Below are 17,138 nucleotides of genomic sequence, written 5' to 3' on the forward strand. Positions count from 1 at the left end.
GCGCAAGTTACTTTATACTGAATTGAAGGGTGAAAACCTTGGAGGTTTTCCAGATCAGACTAGGTAAAAGTCCTGGTGTAATCTTATGACTGACCCTACTTTGAGAAGGAGGTTGGACTAGATGACCTCCTGAGGGTCCCTACCTTTTTTTAATTATATTATAAGTCACTTTGTAAAGGACTTTTTTTTTTGGTAAGAATGACTTCTTATGTTCCCCTAAGTGGGCTAGGTATCTGTGCTCAGTGTTTTGCATGAGTGTATGTGTGTGTCTTTCATAGGTATTGCAACTTCGGAATAGTGTTTTGATAAGCTAGCAATACAACTGGGTGTTTGTCTTGCACGATCTCTGACCATGTTTAAAAAGCGGGACTTTAAATGGCCCCATGTTTTCTGCCTGATTTTAGATTTGGTCAATAAGAGAGCTCTGTGGCTGAAAGAAGCATACAAAGTTTCTAGTGATGCTAGTGCAGGGGAGGGGTTTAATGGGCTAGACTTTGAATTTTGTCTGTAGATTTGGTTTGCCCTAAGGCTGTTACTGGTATGGTTAGGCAGTTCTCCTCCTAGTTTAAAACTGCCTTTGTTAGCTTTTCTCTGTGTAGAATATCAGTGTATGCTATTGATTCTTTTCTAACTCAAACCTTTTTACATGCAATTGTTTAACAGGGGATAACATGTTAACTGCTATCTCTGTGGCCAGAGACTGTGGAATGATTCTACCTCAGGAAAAGGTCATTATTGCTGAAGCACTACCTCCAAAGGATGGGCAGGCTGCCAGGATCAACTGGCATTATGCAGATACCCTCGCAAAATGCACTAGTTCATCACCAGCCATAAACTCAGAGGTAATATGAGCATTATTATGCCCTTAGAGTGTAAGCAGTTAGTTTTACTGTTGAGTGAGTTTCTTTTTATCTTATTCTGTTAAGTAGCAAATCTGCTGTTAAGCATCAAATCAAAATTGATGTACTAGTTAACTTTCAGATCTTAAAATACCAAAGAGTAGTAAAACAGCTGGGGGAGCTAGTTTTTCAACTGTGATGCAACATTTGACACTAGTTGTACAGGAGACAGGTTTTTTCCACATTTCAATCTGTTAAGACTGCTCTAGGTGCTTGTAGTTGAAACATTAAACCACATTTTCTTATTACTAAATAAGTGTTTTCATTGTGTGAGGTTTTCTTTCAAGTAATATTCTTAGAAACCTCCTCTAGTGTGGGATCTCTAGGAATACCACTCTGAGTATTAGCTTGAAATTACAAGGTGTCTGTGTAAATACACTACAACTAGAGTGTTAAACTACTTTTGATAGGATATTCCAGTTAAATTGGTCCATGAGTCTCAAAGCCTTGAGAATCTCCAGTCCAAACACCATTTTGCAATGAATGGAAAGTCATTTGCAGTGATTTTGGAGCATTTTCAGGACCTGGTACCCAAGGTGAGCATTTTACTTGAGTATGAGCACTTTTGATGGTGAAGAGACTTTGCCCTGTGACCATTAAGAAATCTTCTGTCTTCCAGCTTGTGTTAGATGGCACTGTGTTTGCTCGCATGGCGCCTGATCAGAAAACTCAGTTGGTGGAAGCTTTACAAAATGTTGAGTAAGTATTTGCTTAAGCATAGAAAGCGGGAGGGTTGACAGTGTGGTGTGATAAGAGAAAAAATTATGTATGTTGCTAGCTGTGTTGCCAAATGAAAAAGGCTGGGCTAATGTAACTTCCTTGAGTTGGTAAATCAGCCTATTAGCTGAGCAGGAATGAGAGTAGTACCATCTGCTGGCGAGTTGTGAAAGTTTCAGACTTTTAATGAAGTTATAAATAAGGAATAACTAAACTGACTAACATTTTATAAATCTGGTTGCTTGGCTTAATAAACAAATCCATCGAATGTCTTCTGTGGGTTAAAGAAGTATTAACAGGATGACTTCTGTTCACATATGGTCAGTACACTGTCTGTTGGTGTCAGGCCTTGCAGCTATACAAAATACTAGAGAAGTCTCTTTGCCTAGAGCAAAGATACTTTAGACCACCTTGGAATGATAGAGGGCTGATAACCATACTGGTTTGATGGACCTGGCTAAGTCATGTTACTTTTCTGTCTACTTCCTTATATGTATAATGGGAATAGCAATTGCTTTCAGCATTAGTGATCACTCATTATTATGCAAACCCTGAATAAGTCAAATAATATAGACGTATTTAATGAAATAAGCTAAATGGACTATGATTAGGGAACGGTCCAGAATGCTGACATCTGTTTGTTTTTTATAGTTACTATGTGGGCATGTGTGGAGATGGAGCAAATGACTGTGGCGTAAGTATATTTTTATTTTCCGTACAGAACTGTTCACTTAAATTTTACTGCTGCAAGCAAGTTTTAAAATGTTCTCTATTTCAATCTTAACTGGCAGGCACTAAAAAGGGCACATGGTGGTATATCTTTGTCTGAACTTGAGGCTTCTGTGGCATCACCATTCACTTCCAGGACACCTAGTATTTCCTGCGTGCCAAAGCTGATCAGGTAGTGCCACTTACTGTGAACTTAAAGATGTCTGTGTAACTCTTTTTGCATAGGCTATGATAGTATATGTTTGATGCTGTAGGAAGCCAGTTTGAATTAAAGAACAAACCATACATTTTTAGTAATTCTGTTTCTTACTGAAGGTACTCCGAGCAAAGTCTTGCTGTAGCATGATTTGGTATTTTGTTATAAACCCTTTTGTCCATGTAAAGTTAATTTTTTTAGAGTGTGAGTGAGCTTCTACACATTAGTATTTAATTTGATGCCTTAGTGACTATGTGAGTTTCCATTAAGGCTGTGTGTAATTGCAAGCAGGAAAATTCTTCAGATAACTGCTCAGCACCATACAAAGTAGAAAACAAATTTTGTAAATAGGGTTTGACCAATTTTTGATACTAGATTTGGAAGTTAGGTGGTAATTTTGGATAAAGGTCAGCTGGAGAAGAATTTAGTTAAGTCTGGGCGGAACTAATGAAGTAATGCGTAATCAGAAACATTTCTGAAGTCAGCAACTCTGTGGCTGACTGCATGTTCATTCAATCCGTGTAGTAAACTAGTGCTTCACAGATGCTTTTGTAAGCAGACCTTAATTTTAAAACCTCTGTTGAAAAACCACATACAGTCCAAAGAACACCCAAGTAAGGTGGTGGCTCAGTTCAGAAGGCATGCTCACAACTTTGATGTACTTGAAAGTGTACCATTCTGACCCCTTTTTCTCCATATGCCTTCAGCCTAATGTCCCTCAAAGGATTTTCTGATACGTTTAATTGCAGCTAATGTTTTGCTAAGCAGAGTTTAACTGCTTGCACAGAAAACTTTCTAGTTACATGATTGCATTTGTTTTGACAGGGAAGGCCGTGCTGCTTTAATAACTTCCTTCTGTGTATTTAAGTTCATGGCATTATACAGCATTATCCAGTACATCAGTGTTGCTCTGCTATATTCTGTAAGTATTTAATTGTGCTTAAGCAGTGTCAACGTAATTCAGAGATCTGAAAATTGAAAGATATTTAATATAAATTGTTGCAAGTCTCTTTGAGTACACAACACCCACATTCTAAAAACTGTCTTTGGACTAAAAGAAGTATTGTTAGTATTTTTTGCCTTTTTTGTATTAACCGTATGAAAAACATGGTAGTATCTATTTAAAAAAGGCAATAAATAATGCTTGTGAATAGAAAGTCCCTACAGTGGGAAGTCCAAATAAGCATATAAAGAGAACAAAATTACAATTTTCCATTGTTTAAAAACTGTCAGCATTTTAAAATAGCCTAAATTTATTTAAGGGCAATCCATTCCTTTTATGTAAGGATTGGAAGAGAGCAGCTGCAAGTATTGAATTGAGGGGGAGAACCAAAGTGGAGTATTTCCTGTTAATATGGTTGGATTCACAATATGGCATGTGGTAGAAATCCTGTATTTTAATTTGTATTCTGAGTAAGTTAAACATGCAAAGTATTAAAGGACCTTTGAGGTGGAAATTTTGACAACCATATGACTACATAGTAAGGTTACGGTGTTCAGAGAACTGTGGGCCTAAACTATTATTTCATTGGTTTGTAAGATTCAGTAATATGTTTGAGTACAAACAAATCTCAATTACAAATAGCTTAGGCATCTTGAAACTGAAATTGTTTCATACCTTGATACTTCAGGAATTGATCTGTGACTTGTAGAGTACTCAAGACTCCTGCAGATAAAGGAAGCAGGTTTGATAAGAGACTGTCTTGTTTATAGAGTGAAATTTAAAGAATGAATGCCATAGGAGTGTCACTGTAAGATGTTTCTTGGTGTGAAGAAATTACCAATGTTTCAGTTGTGATTTCTGTCTAGATCCTGAGCAATTTGGGAGATTTCCAGTTTCTCTTCATTGATTTGGCAATCATTTTGGTGGTGGTCTTCACTAGTAAGTATTGTGCTGAATTACCCCTGCTGGCTTCTATAAAACAGTTTTTGCTTGGTCAAATTTTCTTGAATATGTAGTATTTTGGAGTAAGCACTGTGACATACAGTTAAGACGTTACGACTACTACAGTATATGCATTTAAAAAACCAAACCACTGCATAGTGGGTTAGATTCATCTGAAGTTTGTGAAATGTCCTCATACAAAAAGCAGGTTGTGGGCATGATGTTAGGAAAGTAGTTCTTCACAGTACAGGAAGTCATAAATCTCTACTGATATGAGGAAACTGTTTGGAATCAAAACAGGAGTTGTTCCAACATCATCTTTCTCAAATGTTTTGATTTCTTGCATTTTTAGTTGAACTTCTGTCCACAAAATGTTATACTCAAAAACTATTATCTAGTGAAATCTTTGATTCCACGTACGAACCTAGCACTCAGTTTACTGGCTAAAGGTAGAATTCCATTTTCAACTTTAATAAAAGCTGCTGTTTTGAAGCAATGGCAGAACAAAACTGAGGAGAGGAGCTGTAAGTCCTTGTGCCAGACAAAGGGAATTTGGCCAGACACTACTAATTCCTTAAGTCTCATGGCTTCTATTATTGTCCCCTGCTATCCTGTGCTGCTGAGGGGTAACCAGCCTATAGAAGGCACTGTGGCATTATTCTAGTGCGGTATAATCTTTTGAAGGTGGTTTCACACTTGCAGTTCTGGACTAATTTTTAAAGTGATGTCATGAGCAAGTCATTCTAATTCCACAGAATGTGAACAGGATAACTCTTGAAAACCATAATGATGTAATGTGTAATCTATTTTTCTTTCTCTTTGCAGTGAGTCTGAACTCTGCTTGGAAGGAGCTTGTTGCGCAAAGGCCTCCATCAGGTCTTATCTCAGGTCCACTTCTGTGTTCTGTTTTGTCTCAGATCATCATCTGCCTTGCTTTCCAAACCTTTGGGTTTTTTTGGGTCAAACAGCAGTCCTGGTATGAGCCTTGGACAACGGAATCTGAGTAAGTGTTTCAGTGGCTCCATGCAGGATACAGTAATGACTGGAAAGCTATAGGCAATAATGGCTCTCTTCTTTATTGACCCCCTTTGGGGACTTTGTAAATAAAGCTTCTGTATGGCAGCTTGGTAGTCTGCTGATTTTTTTGTGAAAAGCATACTAATACATAGGAGTTACCAAATGGCTGAAATGCAAAATTGGGTCAGAGCCAGACTGTGGGGTCTGAAGACTCCTCAGCTTTGGGATAGTTGAGATTTGAAATTTGAAATTAATGGTTCAGACCTATTTTATAAAGTTTTGTTTTCCTGTTAGAGCTCCACTAAATCAAATTCATATTTCTGAAAATGAAGAGGTGTTTTCATCTTTTTTTGATTGGCAGTATTTTCTTACCTGACTTCAAAGTGTACCTACAGTGATAGTTTCTAAACAGTTCATGTAGTGAACTTACAAGCTGGAAGCATAAAAGAACTCGAAGCTCAGAATTCACAAAAATTGATATGTCCCTGATGCAGTTTTGAGTTCTTTCTTACTACCTGTAATAGGTTTTCAAGGATAAGCTTTTTTAACTACTGTAGCAATTTATTATGTCATTGCTTTTTTTAATAAGTAGGCCTTGTTTGCATCTTCTCCTTAACTCAGTGTTAAATTTTTTTATGTTGTAGTGCATGTAATGTATTGGATGCCACAAACACCAGCTCTGCACACAATGGGAATGAGACTCTTCATGATGAGCATTACATTAAAAATTATGAAAACACAACTTTGTTTTTTATATCCAGCTTTCAGTACCTCATAGTGGCAATTGTCTTTTCTAAAGGAAAGCCGTTTAGAGAACCATGCTACAAAAATTGTAAGTTCTTTATTACTATATACAGTTCAAGTAAAACTCCAAGTGACTCTGCACTTACTCAGCCATGGCTTGCTTACAATTCTGTTGTGCTGCTTCAGCAGTAACAGTGTTGCTAGGAGAACATAGTACAATTATCCTCTGATAATCAGAGATAGAAATAGGGAAGTATTAAACTGTATGGATAAATTTGTGTTAATAGTTGCTTTGTTTGTAGAGGTATATGTGTATATATGTTCCAGCTCCACAAGTGAGCCAGTGAGAAATTGAGTCTGTCCTTCTGTCTCTTTATGGGTATCAGCACAACTTGTATTGCCAAAATCCACCTGGAAGGGGTTTAGAGGGAGAAAAGAGGTTATTTACAGGGAGTAATGAACCCATGATACATGGAAAAACTGTCTAAAACTCCGATTGTGACATGCTCCAGTTAAAATATTTTTTTTCTTCTTTTACAGTTCTGTTTGTTATATCTGTGATAGTTCTTTATGTCTTCATATTCTTCATCATGTTGCATCCTGTTGAACCTATTGACACACTTCTTGAGGTAAGATTCAGCAGATATGCAGGCATCTGTACTTCCTCGGATAACTGGTTGGCTGCCTTTTGGGCAAGCTTGACCCCTTTAGAGCTTTAACTTTGCACTTCTGGGGGTGAAGGGAGAATTTATAACTCTGGGCCTATTTTGAATGTGTGTTTACTTTATATGTGTTGCTAACCTCTGGCAACTTTTTCTCACAGCTCGTGTGTGTGCCGTATGAGTGGCGCGTAGGAATTCTCATCATTGTTATTCTCAATGTAATTGTGTCCGTGCTGATGGAGGTAAGAAATTCAAATGGAAAAAATGCTTGTCTGTTAAGTGTTGTGTTTTGTTTTGGTGTTTGTTTGGTGGGGTTTTTTGTTTGTTTTTGTTTGTTTGTTTGTTGTTTTTTCCAGGGTACATATTTGTCTTGTTTAGAAGGTCTCTCTTCATAGCATGCCAATGTTAAGTGGACACTGTTTTCTTATTAAGTTTGTATTCCTAAAAATGTCCTTGTAGGCTAGATTTAAGGTGTCAAGGTTTTCTGTGTTAAAAGCATAATTTTAAAACCTTTTTTATTAATTAAAAAAAAGGAGAAAAAGTTGAAAGACTTGTATTTCAACTGTTTCATAGGACAATACACTCCATATTTATTTGCTGTGTTAATTCAGTTCAGAATAACATAACATAGTAAAGAACTATATGAAATCGTTAGGGGAGCCCATCTCCAGTCAGTTGGATTGTACACATAGCTTATTGTTCAGAATAATGCAGGTCTATATAACTTGTTCAGCTCATCTGATCCAAGTCCAGAAGTAGAGATGTTCATGTAGATCTGCTTTTTTCAGTCTTGAGCTTGTCCAAAGTCGGTCACTCGGGATAGTGACCTCTTCTGCTGTAATGCCAGAGTTAATATCGGCAGAAACATGCCCTACCTTTCATCCAGGTACCCCTATGGTGCTTCCAAGAATTGGAGTTTGGCAGATACATCTTCCAGAAGGAGTCTGGATTCAAAGCCAGTCATTTATTCCTGTGGTTAGTTCTTCTCCCTGTTAAATTGATGCCTTATTTTCAGCTGAATACATTTGGGGTTTGGTTGCAGCCATTAGTCACTTTTTTTTTTTTCTGCAAGATGAAAAAGCCTTTCAACATTATCTAGCACTTGCACGCTACAATTATATGTTTTTACTCTAACATTTTCTGCAGCTTCTAGTCAGTATTTCCATTGCTATGTGAGGGATTGCTATCAAGGTAACCAGCATAATGTTTGCTTGGATCATACCATTTTGGCCTTTGAAGATGACTACAGCATTAATATTCTTTCCAATTGACTAGTTTTTTCCCTTTTGTTTGCAACTTAGTAGAAATAGTGTCAACCAAAGATTTTGGATACTTTATTCAAAATTATCAAGGCTTTGTGTTCAAAATGTTGTTCCAAATAGAATTTGCAATATATACTATTACGTTGCTCCCTATTGGAATGTGTTTTTCAGTGTTTTCACATGATGGGCGATAACTTGTCTTTCCAAAACATGGCAGTAGATAATAAATTTTTTGGCCTTTGCCTTGTTGTTAACAAGTTTATCCCCTCCTAAAGATCCTGTGCCTTTCTTACATTGTCCTATATTTACTCTAACCCTGCTTGTGATGGAATTTTCCTTTACGCCCTTTAATTCTTTCTTTTTTTTGTACTACTAAACTCTTAATAGTTTTTTGCCTCTTTTTATTTGTTAAAAGTTAAATTTTATGTATGTGGCTGTCTTTGCTACTGAAACAAAATAGTTATTCTGAAGCTGCAGAATTGTGGCTTTTTTGTCTTCTGATAAGTTTAAAAAAACCTCCTAGATAGAAATATTTTTTTCCTGTTTACTTTTTCTAGTCAGTTTTGATGTTTTTATTACAATCTCTGGGAAATCAGCTTTTTTGAAGCACTAAGATTATTCCTTGGAATTGAGCTTTGTTGATATGTAAATAGGTGGTGGTTACAATTTTCAGTCCAGTGATAAACTTCACTGAGAGAAATAAATTAAACTTAGCTTCTGCTGAAAAATTACTTTGTTCTGCAGGTGATCTTTCTAACTTTTATACAACCTGGTGATGTTTCTGTTCTGGAATCGTAAGAGCTCTAGTAGAAAGTCTGTACAGTGTGTCCATGTATCAGCACATGTGTCTCAAGGACAAGTGGTTCTTTGGTTTAAACATTCATAGGGTTCCACTCCTGGGCCTTGTTGGTTGCCACATAAATTTGTAAACTTCTGAGTTTCTAGTAAGCATAACCTAAGCAATGTAATTACTGTAGAGTGTTTGCTTTTACCCAGTATTTCAAACCCCACCCCACTCTTTTTCCTATGCAGGTGTGAGTTAGCATCTTTCAACACTTCAGTCACTTAACTGTTATTACCAAAACTAGTAGGATCATTTGTCACATTCCTTTAACCAGACTTTCCTATCTTACCTTGTTGCCCATACTTCAGTAGTGGAATAGAAGTAACTATAGAATTAATTTCCTTGACGTTAATTGTTTGGGATGTTCTGCATGGACTTAAAGCCTGTTTCTTCCAATTTCACTGTTAGCTGAATGCTTTGTTTAGACAGAGAGATAAGTTGTCTTACTGTACAGCAGGTGTCCAACAGAAGCATTGTCTAGTGATCCTCAAATCCCAAACCTTGTTTTACGATGCACACTTCATCTTCCACAACTTCAACCTGCTTTTGTCCTACCTTTTGAACTGTGTTTGTCCAACTCCAGCAGTATTACTCTAGAGTCCCTGAAGCTTTTTCATGGGGTGCCAAATCATTGAGTCCAATGTGTTGTGTAGAAATTGCAGGCTATTTCATTCCTTCACTTCCAGTATAGCTCATTGCTCTCTGTCCTCGTGTGCCTGGCTGGATTTTCTGCTCACTACACTTTTCACTACAGAGTTACTGGGTACCACAGGTCATATGCTGAGTATCTAGGAAAAGCTGCTGGTGGCATCTCCTTACTTCTTTTAACAACGTACTCTGTAGGTATATCACCTATAGTTTGTTCTGCTGAGACTAACACCTCCATAATTGCCTCTTTAAGTGGCTCATAATGATGAGATACATGAGGGATTGGATCTATCCTCTTTTGTCACACTTGCCAGTTTGACACTTTTGTGTCACACTACAGTCATATGTAGTTTCTTAATTGCTTTCACAACAGGAATGATTTCTGACTGTGGTTGTCCCAAACATGTTTTCTGAAATGCTGTGTAAAGCTTTTGGTCCTTCCATGTGGGTGCCAGACTAGGTTCACAAAGCACGCATATTCTTTCTACCAGATGATAGAAAATACTGCCATACAAAGGCAGGTCCTAGCAGTTGTTCCTCCTTACCCTGATGCCTGATACAGACATACTTAAACCAGACTGGCTTCAGAAATGAACATCTAACAAGCTGAAGATTTGTTGGCAAATGCTTTATAAAAGCACTATAAAATTCTGGTGTATTATAAAATCGTAAGCATTATAAAATCTATTATAAAAGTCTGTCTAATCAGCTCCCCTTTCTCAATGGCAGACGTTAGTCAGATGTTAGAAATTGAATCTGTCCAAAGATTGGAGTTGTAGGCTCAAGGCCATGGAAGATACAGGTTCACACCTGTGTTGCCGGACTTGTTCAAGGCTCTCGAGTCCGCCCACACAGCCGTATGAGAATAACCAGATGTACTGAACATACTGTTCAACTTCTGCCTGCTCTTCCAAAATCTGGAACGGCTCCTACAGAATTCCTTCAGACTTCCTGCTGGTGGCTCAGCTTTGCCACTCCACTGAAGCTTTTCTGGGAACGTCACTGGTTTAAAACAAACTACAAACAAAGTGTAGCTACAGCATGAAGTGCACTACAATGTTAAAGATGGTTTGAGGGGAAACTGCTTTAAGCACTCACATCTGCAGTGCTTCACAGGTTTTAGAGTATTGAAACACATTAAGAATGTGTGTTTATGATTTTTACCTGTATCAATGGATGCCATTTTGGTCATTGTTGCTATTGATTTAAAGTACATGTTCATATTCTTAAATCTCATGTGAGCACTTTTAAGAATGAAAATGTTTATCACTAAAGTACTGACAAGTAATGTAAACTCTCCATTTTGCCTGGCACTGAATTAGCAATGCCTAACATGCTATTTCAGGTTTTATTTGTAATGTGCACACTAACAACAAATAATCATTAGTTTCTTTAACTCCTCCCACTTGCTGCAATGTCTCACAGAATGTCCTCCTTGATATGATCCTTTGGAAGGTTGTGTTCAATCGAGACAAACAAGGAGAATATCGCCTCACCATACCCCAGCCACCTCAGGTTGGAGACTAGTATTTTGCTGTCATCATTTGAGTGCATGCAGATTAATTCAGTTTTGTCTTTTCTATGATCTATAAGTGTCTGTTGCCTTATCTTAAGCTTAAGACTGTTTAAATTGGATTTCTGTAACTTGACTATTAAAAGGAAAGGTGTCTGGTTTTACATTTTTTCTCCTTGTTGACACTTAAAGAATTTGGCTGTGTATACAAGAACTGCGGAGCAAACCCAGAGGATTGCTTTTAAGACTCTTCTCACTTTATCCTCAGTTTGCACATTAGCAAATTTTACTTGTGTTACAACAAGTTAGCATGCTAGGACTGGAGGATGTCTTGATTTGCTTGGAAGCAGAATTGCTGATGCTGGGTCTAATCCAGTTCTTTATTAAATTAATTTGGTTTAGGGTTTTAGAACATTGTCTTGTGAGAGCGGTAATTTATAGCATGTACAAATGAAACAAAATGGCCAATGAAAGTACATTATTACTACTTAACATGGTTTAGGAGACTGAAGGATTTAGCTTCTGCTTTTCAGGTGACCATGAATCTTGGTCTGGTGTACCCCTCTGTCATTACTACATGAAGGAAATCTATGTGAATCCCGTAAAAAATAGCTTTTTTTCCTTTTAAAGCCTGTTGGCTTATTACACTTAGCTGGTTGTACATTTGTTCATGTTAAAATTACAATGGTTTATTTCTCAGCACTAAATTTTATTAAGTGTATTCAGTTTTGATTTACACTTGTCCTTTTGAGGCTCTTCAAGAAAAAATTGCTTTTTGTTCACTGAAGAATGGAAGTTGTGCTTAAGGCTCATGTTTGGTTCAGTTCACCAGTTGATAGGAATTCAGAGCATGAAGAAAACCATAGAATATATATCTATTAAAATGTCAGCCCTGCAGACTACAGGTGCTCTCTGAGACATGAGAGGGATCCAGTCTTGAGAATGAGGAATGGTGTTTCTCTTCTCCAGCTAGTTAAGTTACATGCATTTAGGACTGGGAGAGGAAAAATAGGAAGGAAGACTTAAGTTCAATAATTTGCGTCTGTTTTAATAGCTATTAATACCTGTAGGACTTGGGTTTCACAGTATCAGCAAGTTAAATTCTGCCACTTTTGGCTGACTGGCTGCCTTCAGTTAAACTATTCATTGCTTAAAAAGTGTTCTGAGACTGGGAGTTTGACTGCTTTTTCTAGACCAGGCTTTTATTCTTCAACAGTAGCAGGCACCATTACATGATGGTTATACCTGTGTTTATTGAAACTATTATAAAATATGCATAAAAGCTGTTGGTGTCCTTAGACGTTATGATAATGCAGAATACTTGGTTTTTCTTAATGTTTTTTAAATGTTATTGCTACCATAGTATAGAAGAGATGACACAACAGAAGAGTTTCTGTACTACACTTTCTAGGTCCAATGGGACAATGAAATAGTAAATTAGAAACTAAAATAAAAGTTTTTTTCTAGTGATTTATTGTATTGTTAGTTGTATTAGGTTTTTTCCTTATGGTAATCCAGTTTTCAAATCTGTTCACTTCTGCAGGAGGCTGTGGATCGCTGTGGAGTCTGTTTCCTTTCTTCCCTGTTTGGTTGTAGAGAGAAGACACCAAAAGCCAAGTATATGCATCTAGCTCAGGAACTGCTGGTTGATCCAGAATGGCCACCAAAACCCCAAACAACAACAGAAGCGAAAGTACCATCCCAAGAAAATGGTTCATATCAAATCATCACTGTAACGTAACAGTGGACCTTGGTGGCATGTGTCTTTAGCAGTATTCAGAAGAATGTAATTTTAAGGCTTTATTTGAAATTGCAGTATACTAAATGTCAAATTCTAATGCAGATATTTCCAACTGTTTTGTCTCTCTGAATACAAAGTTCAGAGCCAGACATCTGATGGCTACAAATTTTAAAAATGTAGGTTACCTTAGGCAGAACAAAAATGATGATGTTTCCTTCACCTTCTTTCAAATTTCATTACTCCTAAGTGAGATGTATTTGAAGGTTTAAACTGCAGGGCAGTTAAAACAGGTTCACTTTATTTGCTTTATTTGCCTGGAGTATCTTAATCATTGTTCTAACCTGCTTACCTGGGCATGTGTTCATGTAAACCCTATGATGTAATGGTTTCATGGTAGTACTGGAGGCACATAATAACCTTGTCATGCCTTTTTTTTAATATTCACTGTTGGAAAGCTTTGTGCCTCAGAACGGTTCTAAAGTTTTGGTGTGTGTACCTCTAAGTTTGTCCCTACTAGTAAGGAGTGTTTCCAGGTGTAAAGTTTGGATTTTAAGTTTCAATTCTTTAGTCTGCCACAGCAGGAACTGGGAATGCTATAGAAGCAATATGCTCTGTCCTTAAGAAGAAAGCACATTGCTTTCAGGTGGGTTCTTAAACTTCTTTTCTAGCTAACCCCAAGGAAGGGCTTAGGTGGCCTCCAGAGGAGGACGCATTTGGCTACGCTCTGAAGTTTTTGGAGAAGGAAGGCTGGAGAATCTTAACACTGTCTTCTGTCTCATGTTTTATTACATTTAGCTATGCATTTCTCCACAGACTTTGCTTTTTCCAGCAGAAGGGTTGGATTATCCTTTTGTGGACCATTTTTAATTTGTAAATCTTAAGATAATTTTCCTATATACCTTGAAGTAGTAAGGCCAGAGTTACTGCTGAAAGGGAAATGGGGGTGGCAGGGAGGAATATTTTCACATGCCCCGCTTGGGATTTGTGCATGTTAAGAACATATGCATTTCAAAGAGTTTGTCAGTGTCTTAAGCACTATATGTAGCTGTATGAAACAAAATTAAGATAAAATAGATGAGCTAAAATCTGTCTTGCTGCAGAACTATAAGGCTTATGTGAATTTTATTAAAAAAAAAAAAAAAAGAAAAAAGAAAAGCTTGCATCACCAATAATGCTGCTTAAGCACTTGGGGTAGCGATACATCATTTTGCCATTAGGCGGTGTAAAAACACAAGACCACTAGAAAAATAGATCTGCAAAGATGTAGAAGCAGGCATTGTCTTCGCGTGCAGAGCTTAAACCCCCCCCCCCCTTTTTTTTCTTTAAACCACAAATTACTTATCTCCAAACCATCTTCAGCTTGCTAAACTTTCAGAAAAGTTGTCTTTGGGAAGATGATAAAAATACCTACTCTTGATAGATCTGTTTTGACCATGTGCAAGTGACTGGTTCAGACACCTCCAAGCTTTGGGAGGGCATCTGGGGTCTGGAGGAGTCACGATTCTGTAGAGATCCTTTAGAGAAGGAAGTGGGTCCTTTAGGGTAGTTGTGGAAGGAGGGCCCCAAACTCCCTGGCCAGCTGGGATCCATTTGAATTGTGTGTATTCTGATGATGGAATTTGAAGTTTTGGGGTTTTTTTTTGTTTGGTGGGGTGTTTTTCTTGGTTGGTTTTGTTTTTTTAAAATTCCTGTGGAGTCGATTCCATTCCAGCATTGTTTTAATAAGGGGAATTTTTCAGGTCAGGCCTTATTCCCTTGTGCTGTTCTGTAAGGCAGTATGGACAGTGTTCCCCACTGCTTGTGTTCCGGTTTCTGCAGTGTTGAACATACTGTGCCAATGGGAAAATTAAAAGTGGTGCTAAATGGTTTGGAAGACTTTTTCCTAGAGCTTGGGAGTTTGTTATTAGCGCTTGCTCCTCATAAATAGTATGCATATAGTGTACTATCCTCTAGTCCAGCTGTCCGCTCTTTTCCTGATTTTGTTGTTGTTTGTTTTTGAGGGGTGGAGCAGGAGCAAGAGGGAAGTGGTTTTCTTAACATTGATTCAACAGAGCAATGTAAAAGTCTTATTATCCTGGCTTCTTAGGGTCATAAACATCGAACAACATTGGTAGCTTTTAAGGGGTCTGCATTTGTGGACTCTGATAAATTTATTAATCATGAACTTGAGTCAGTTGGCTAACTTCTGTCTGTTGATTTTACAAAATCTTTGTAGCATGGAATGATTGATGAAGAATAATTCTTAGCTGCGTAAGTAGTATTCAAATTTAAAGAAAAAGAATATTTTAGTTGAAAAATGTTGTGAAGCTATGCATCTTGGACCTGAGAGCTGTGACTTATCCTTAAGCTTTTGCTTTCCATTTCATTTGCCATTTTAGCTTGGTTGTTCCATCAGAAGTGAAAGAAAATATATGTGTCTTTCCCTTTTATATGCTTTTGCTTAATACTTTCTCTAAACTGATAATTTCTCTCAGCTTGTTTGGCTTCTGAAGCTAGTCTTCCAATCTTATTCTATTTTATTAGACTTATCTAGAAAGTGAGGAGGAAAGAGGTTATAAGGTGGGCTTGTCTTCAGAGAACATTTTGGGGAACTCTTACTAAAACTGATATTGCCCAGTGTCTCCACTTGAGTGACTAATGGGTCATGAGCCTATTTAAACTTGAATATTTTGCAAATGGGAGCTAGTTTCCTCAAGGTATGTGTTCAGAGTTAGTAAATGTTCTTGAGGTTGCATGCTTGAGCTCTGACCTATTTGCTTCTGACACTTAGTCAAGAATAATAAATCAGCTTTTCTGAGAATTCTTCTTGTTGTTGCAAGTTCAGCCACAAAATAAGCTTTTGCATCTTCTGCAATTATTGGGACTTATGCCTTCCTGCCCAAGAGCTGAGTTTGGCCACCTATAATTTTTCTCATTTTGAGCAGTTTAGTTTTTCTGGTTTTCAGAAATGCAGCAAACTAGAACTACACTAGCGTATTCAGTTTCTGCTTTGAAGTAAGATGAAATTCAGTTTGTAGTGAAAAGAATCTCTTCTAATGTTCATCTTAGAAGTCTAAATTCAGGTGAACAGACCAATTTAGTGATCTCCACTAGATATTTGGTAGACATTTTCTTCCTGCTGTATATTTTGGCCTTATGTTGAGGAGTTTGATTTATTATTAAATTATTTATGTATGCAGACTTTAATTTGTACGTATTTTACTTTGATTTATTAGGATTTGTAAATATTACTGGTTTTTAAATATTATTTATGCACATACTTAAAGGACTGGTCTACCCAGAAAAGCAATTGCTAAATAATAAATGTTACTTTTTAGAAACAAATTGCAAGATCATTAAATTGTATATCCCTCAGGGTTATTTTTAAAGGTTTTTTTTTTCCTCTTCCCTTCAGATTCAATTAGCAGTAACTCTAGTTTCATGTACTATAGAACTAAATCTACTGTAAAGAAAATGCTGCAAATAATGCTTGAGTAGAAGCGGCTAAAACACCCACAGAACTGGCTGTCCATATTCATTATAACTTTAAATTGGAAACTCTTACTGTTGCACTTTTTAAAAAGTTGTTGAATTTTTAATTCTATTTATTTTTTTTCTGTCTTCATGAAGGTTGTGCTGAACAGTCATCCCAAATTGGGTAAATAATCCTGTACTGTATATGCGTATACAGTATAATACTAAGCAGATGTGGAGTCCTTTTTATGCTGCAAATTTTTAATGCTTATGTTGGTCATCACAAAATGAGAGAGCTAAAGTTCTGTAGGATTTCTCCCATGAAATTCTGAATTGTAAACTTAGGCTTTTGTATGTCTAAGGGAAAGCTGTAGGTTTTTGACAATTTTTAGAGTCTTGAATATGTTGATTTTATACAGTAAAGCTTCAGGTTTTTAAAGCTATTTTCAACAAACTGCGGCTTGTTTGATAATTATGTGAACCAGAAACTACTCAGTTTGTCATGAATTCCCGAAGCCTAACACAGATTAAAAGGCTCATCATTACAGCGCTCTCTAGAAGCTCAGCTTCCTTTTTATTTTTAAATCTGAAATGATAGTACATCTTTGTATTTAAAATATGTATTGCTGCTCTAGAATGGTACCCTGTTGTCAAGAGGCATACATAAATAACTGTACAATAGAATTGTAAATAGACTTGTAAATCATTTTTGTGACTGAAGCTCTTTGAAAATAAAATTAAAATGAACAGATATTTTAACTCTTTTCATTAGTTTCATGAAATTGTTTTTAATTATTCTTTATACAGTTAGATCCAAAGCTTGTTGAA

General features: G+C 36.8%; 1 protein-coding gene across 6 annotated transcripts in view; it reads left to right on the plus strand.

Annotated features, from left to right (window-relative positions):
* Positions 1-17,054, plus strand: part of ATP13A3 (ATPase 13A3) — a 63,664-nt gene extending 46,610 nt beyond the window's left edge. For 5 of the 6 annotated variants that reach the window (XM_072866405.1, XM_072866404.1, XM_072866408.1 and 2 more), the window contains 13 exons: positions 664-842; positions 1,310-1,435; positions 1,519-1,598; positions 2,268-2,310; positions 2,408-2,517; positions 3,367-3,463; positions 4,351-4,423; positions 5,252-5,429; positions 6,088-6,275; positions 6,728-6,816; positions 7,011-7,091; positions 11,029-11,118; positions 12,660-17,054. In XM_072866405.1, the coding sequence (XP_072722506.1) occupies positions 664-842; positions 1,310-1,435; positions 1,519-1,598; positions 2,268-2,310; positions 2,408-2,517; positions 3,367-3,463; positions 4,351-4,423; positions 5,252-5,429; positions 6,088-6,275; positions 6,728-6,816; positions 7,011-7,091; positions 11,029-11,118; positions 12,660-12,857 (1,532 nt within the window). In that variant the 3' untranslated portion in view covers positions 12,858-17,054. The remainder of the gene's footprint in view (positions 1-663; positions 843-1,309; positions 1,436-1,518; positions 1,599-2,267; positions 2,311-2,407; positions 2,518-3,366; positions 3,464-4,350; positions 4,424-5,251; positions 5,430-6,087; positions 6,276-6,727; positions 6,817-7,010; positions 7,092-11,028; positions 11,119-12,659) is intronic. The other variant, XM_072866409.1, reaches the window with a different exon arrangement.
* Positions 17,055-17,138: the final 84 nt, after the last annotated feature.

This window comes from Ciconia boyciana, chromosome 7 (assembly GCF_034638445.1).
Source record: "Ciconia boyciana chromosome 7, ASM3463844v1, whole genome shotgun sequence".
Lineage (NCBI taxonomy): Eukaryota > Metazoa > Chordata > Aves > Ciconiiformes > Ciconiidae > Ciconia > Ciconia boyciana.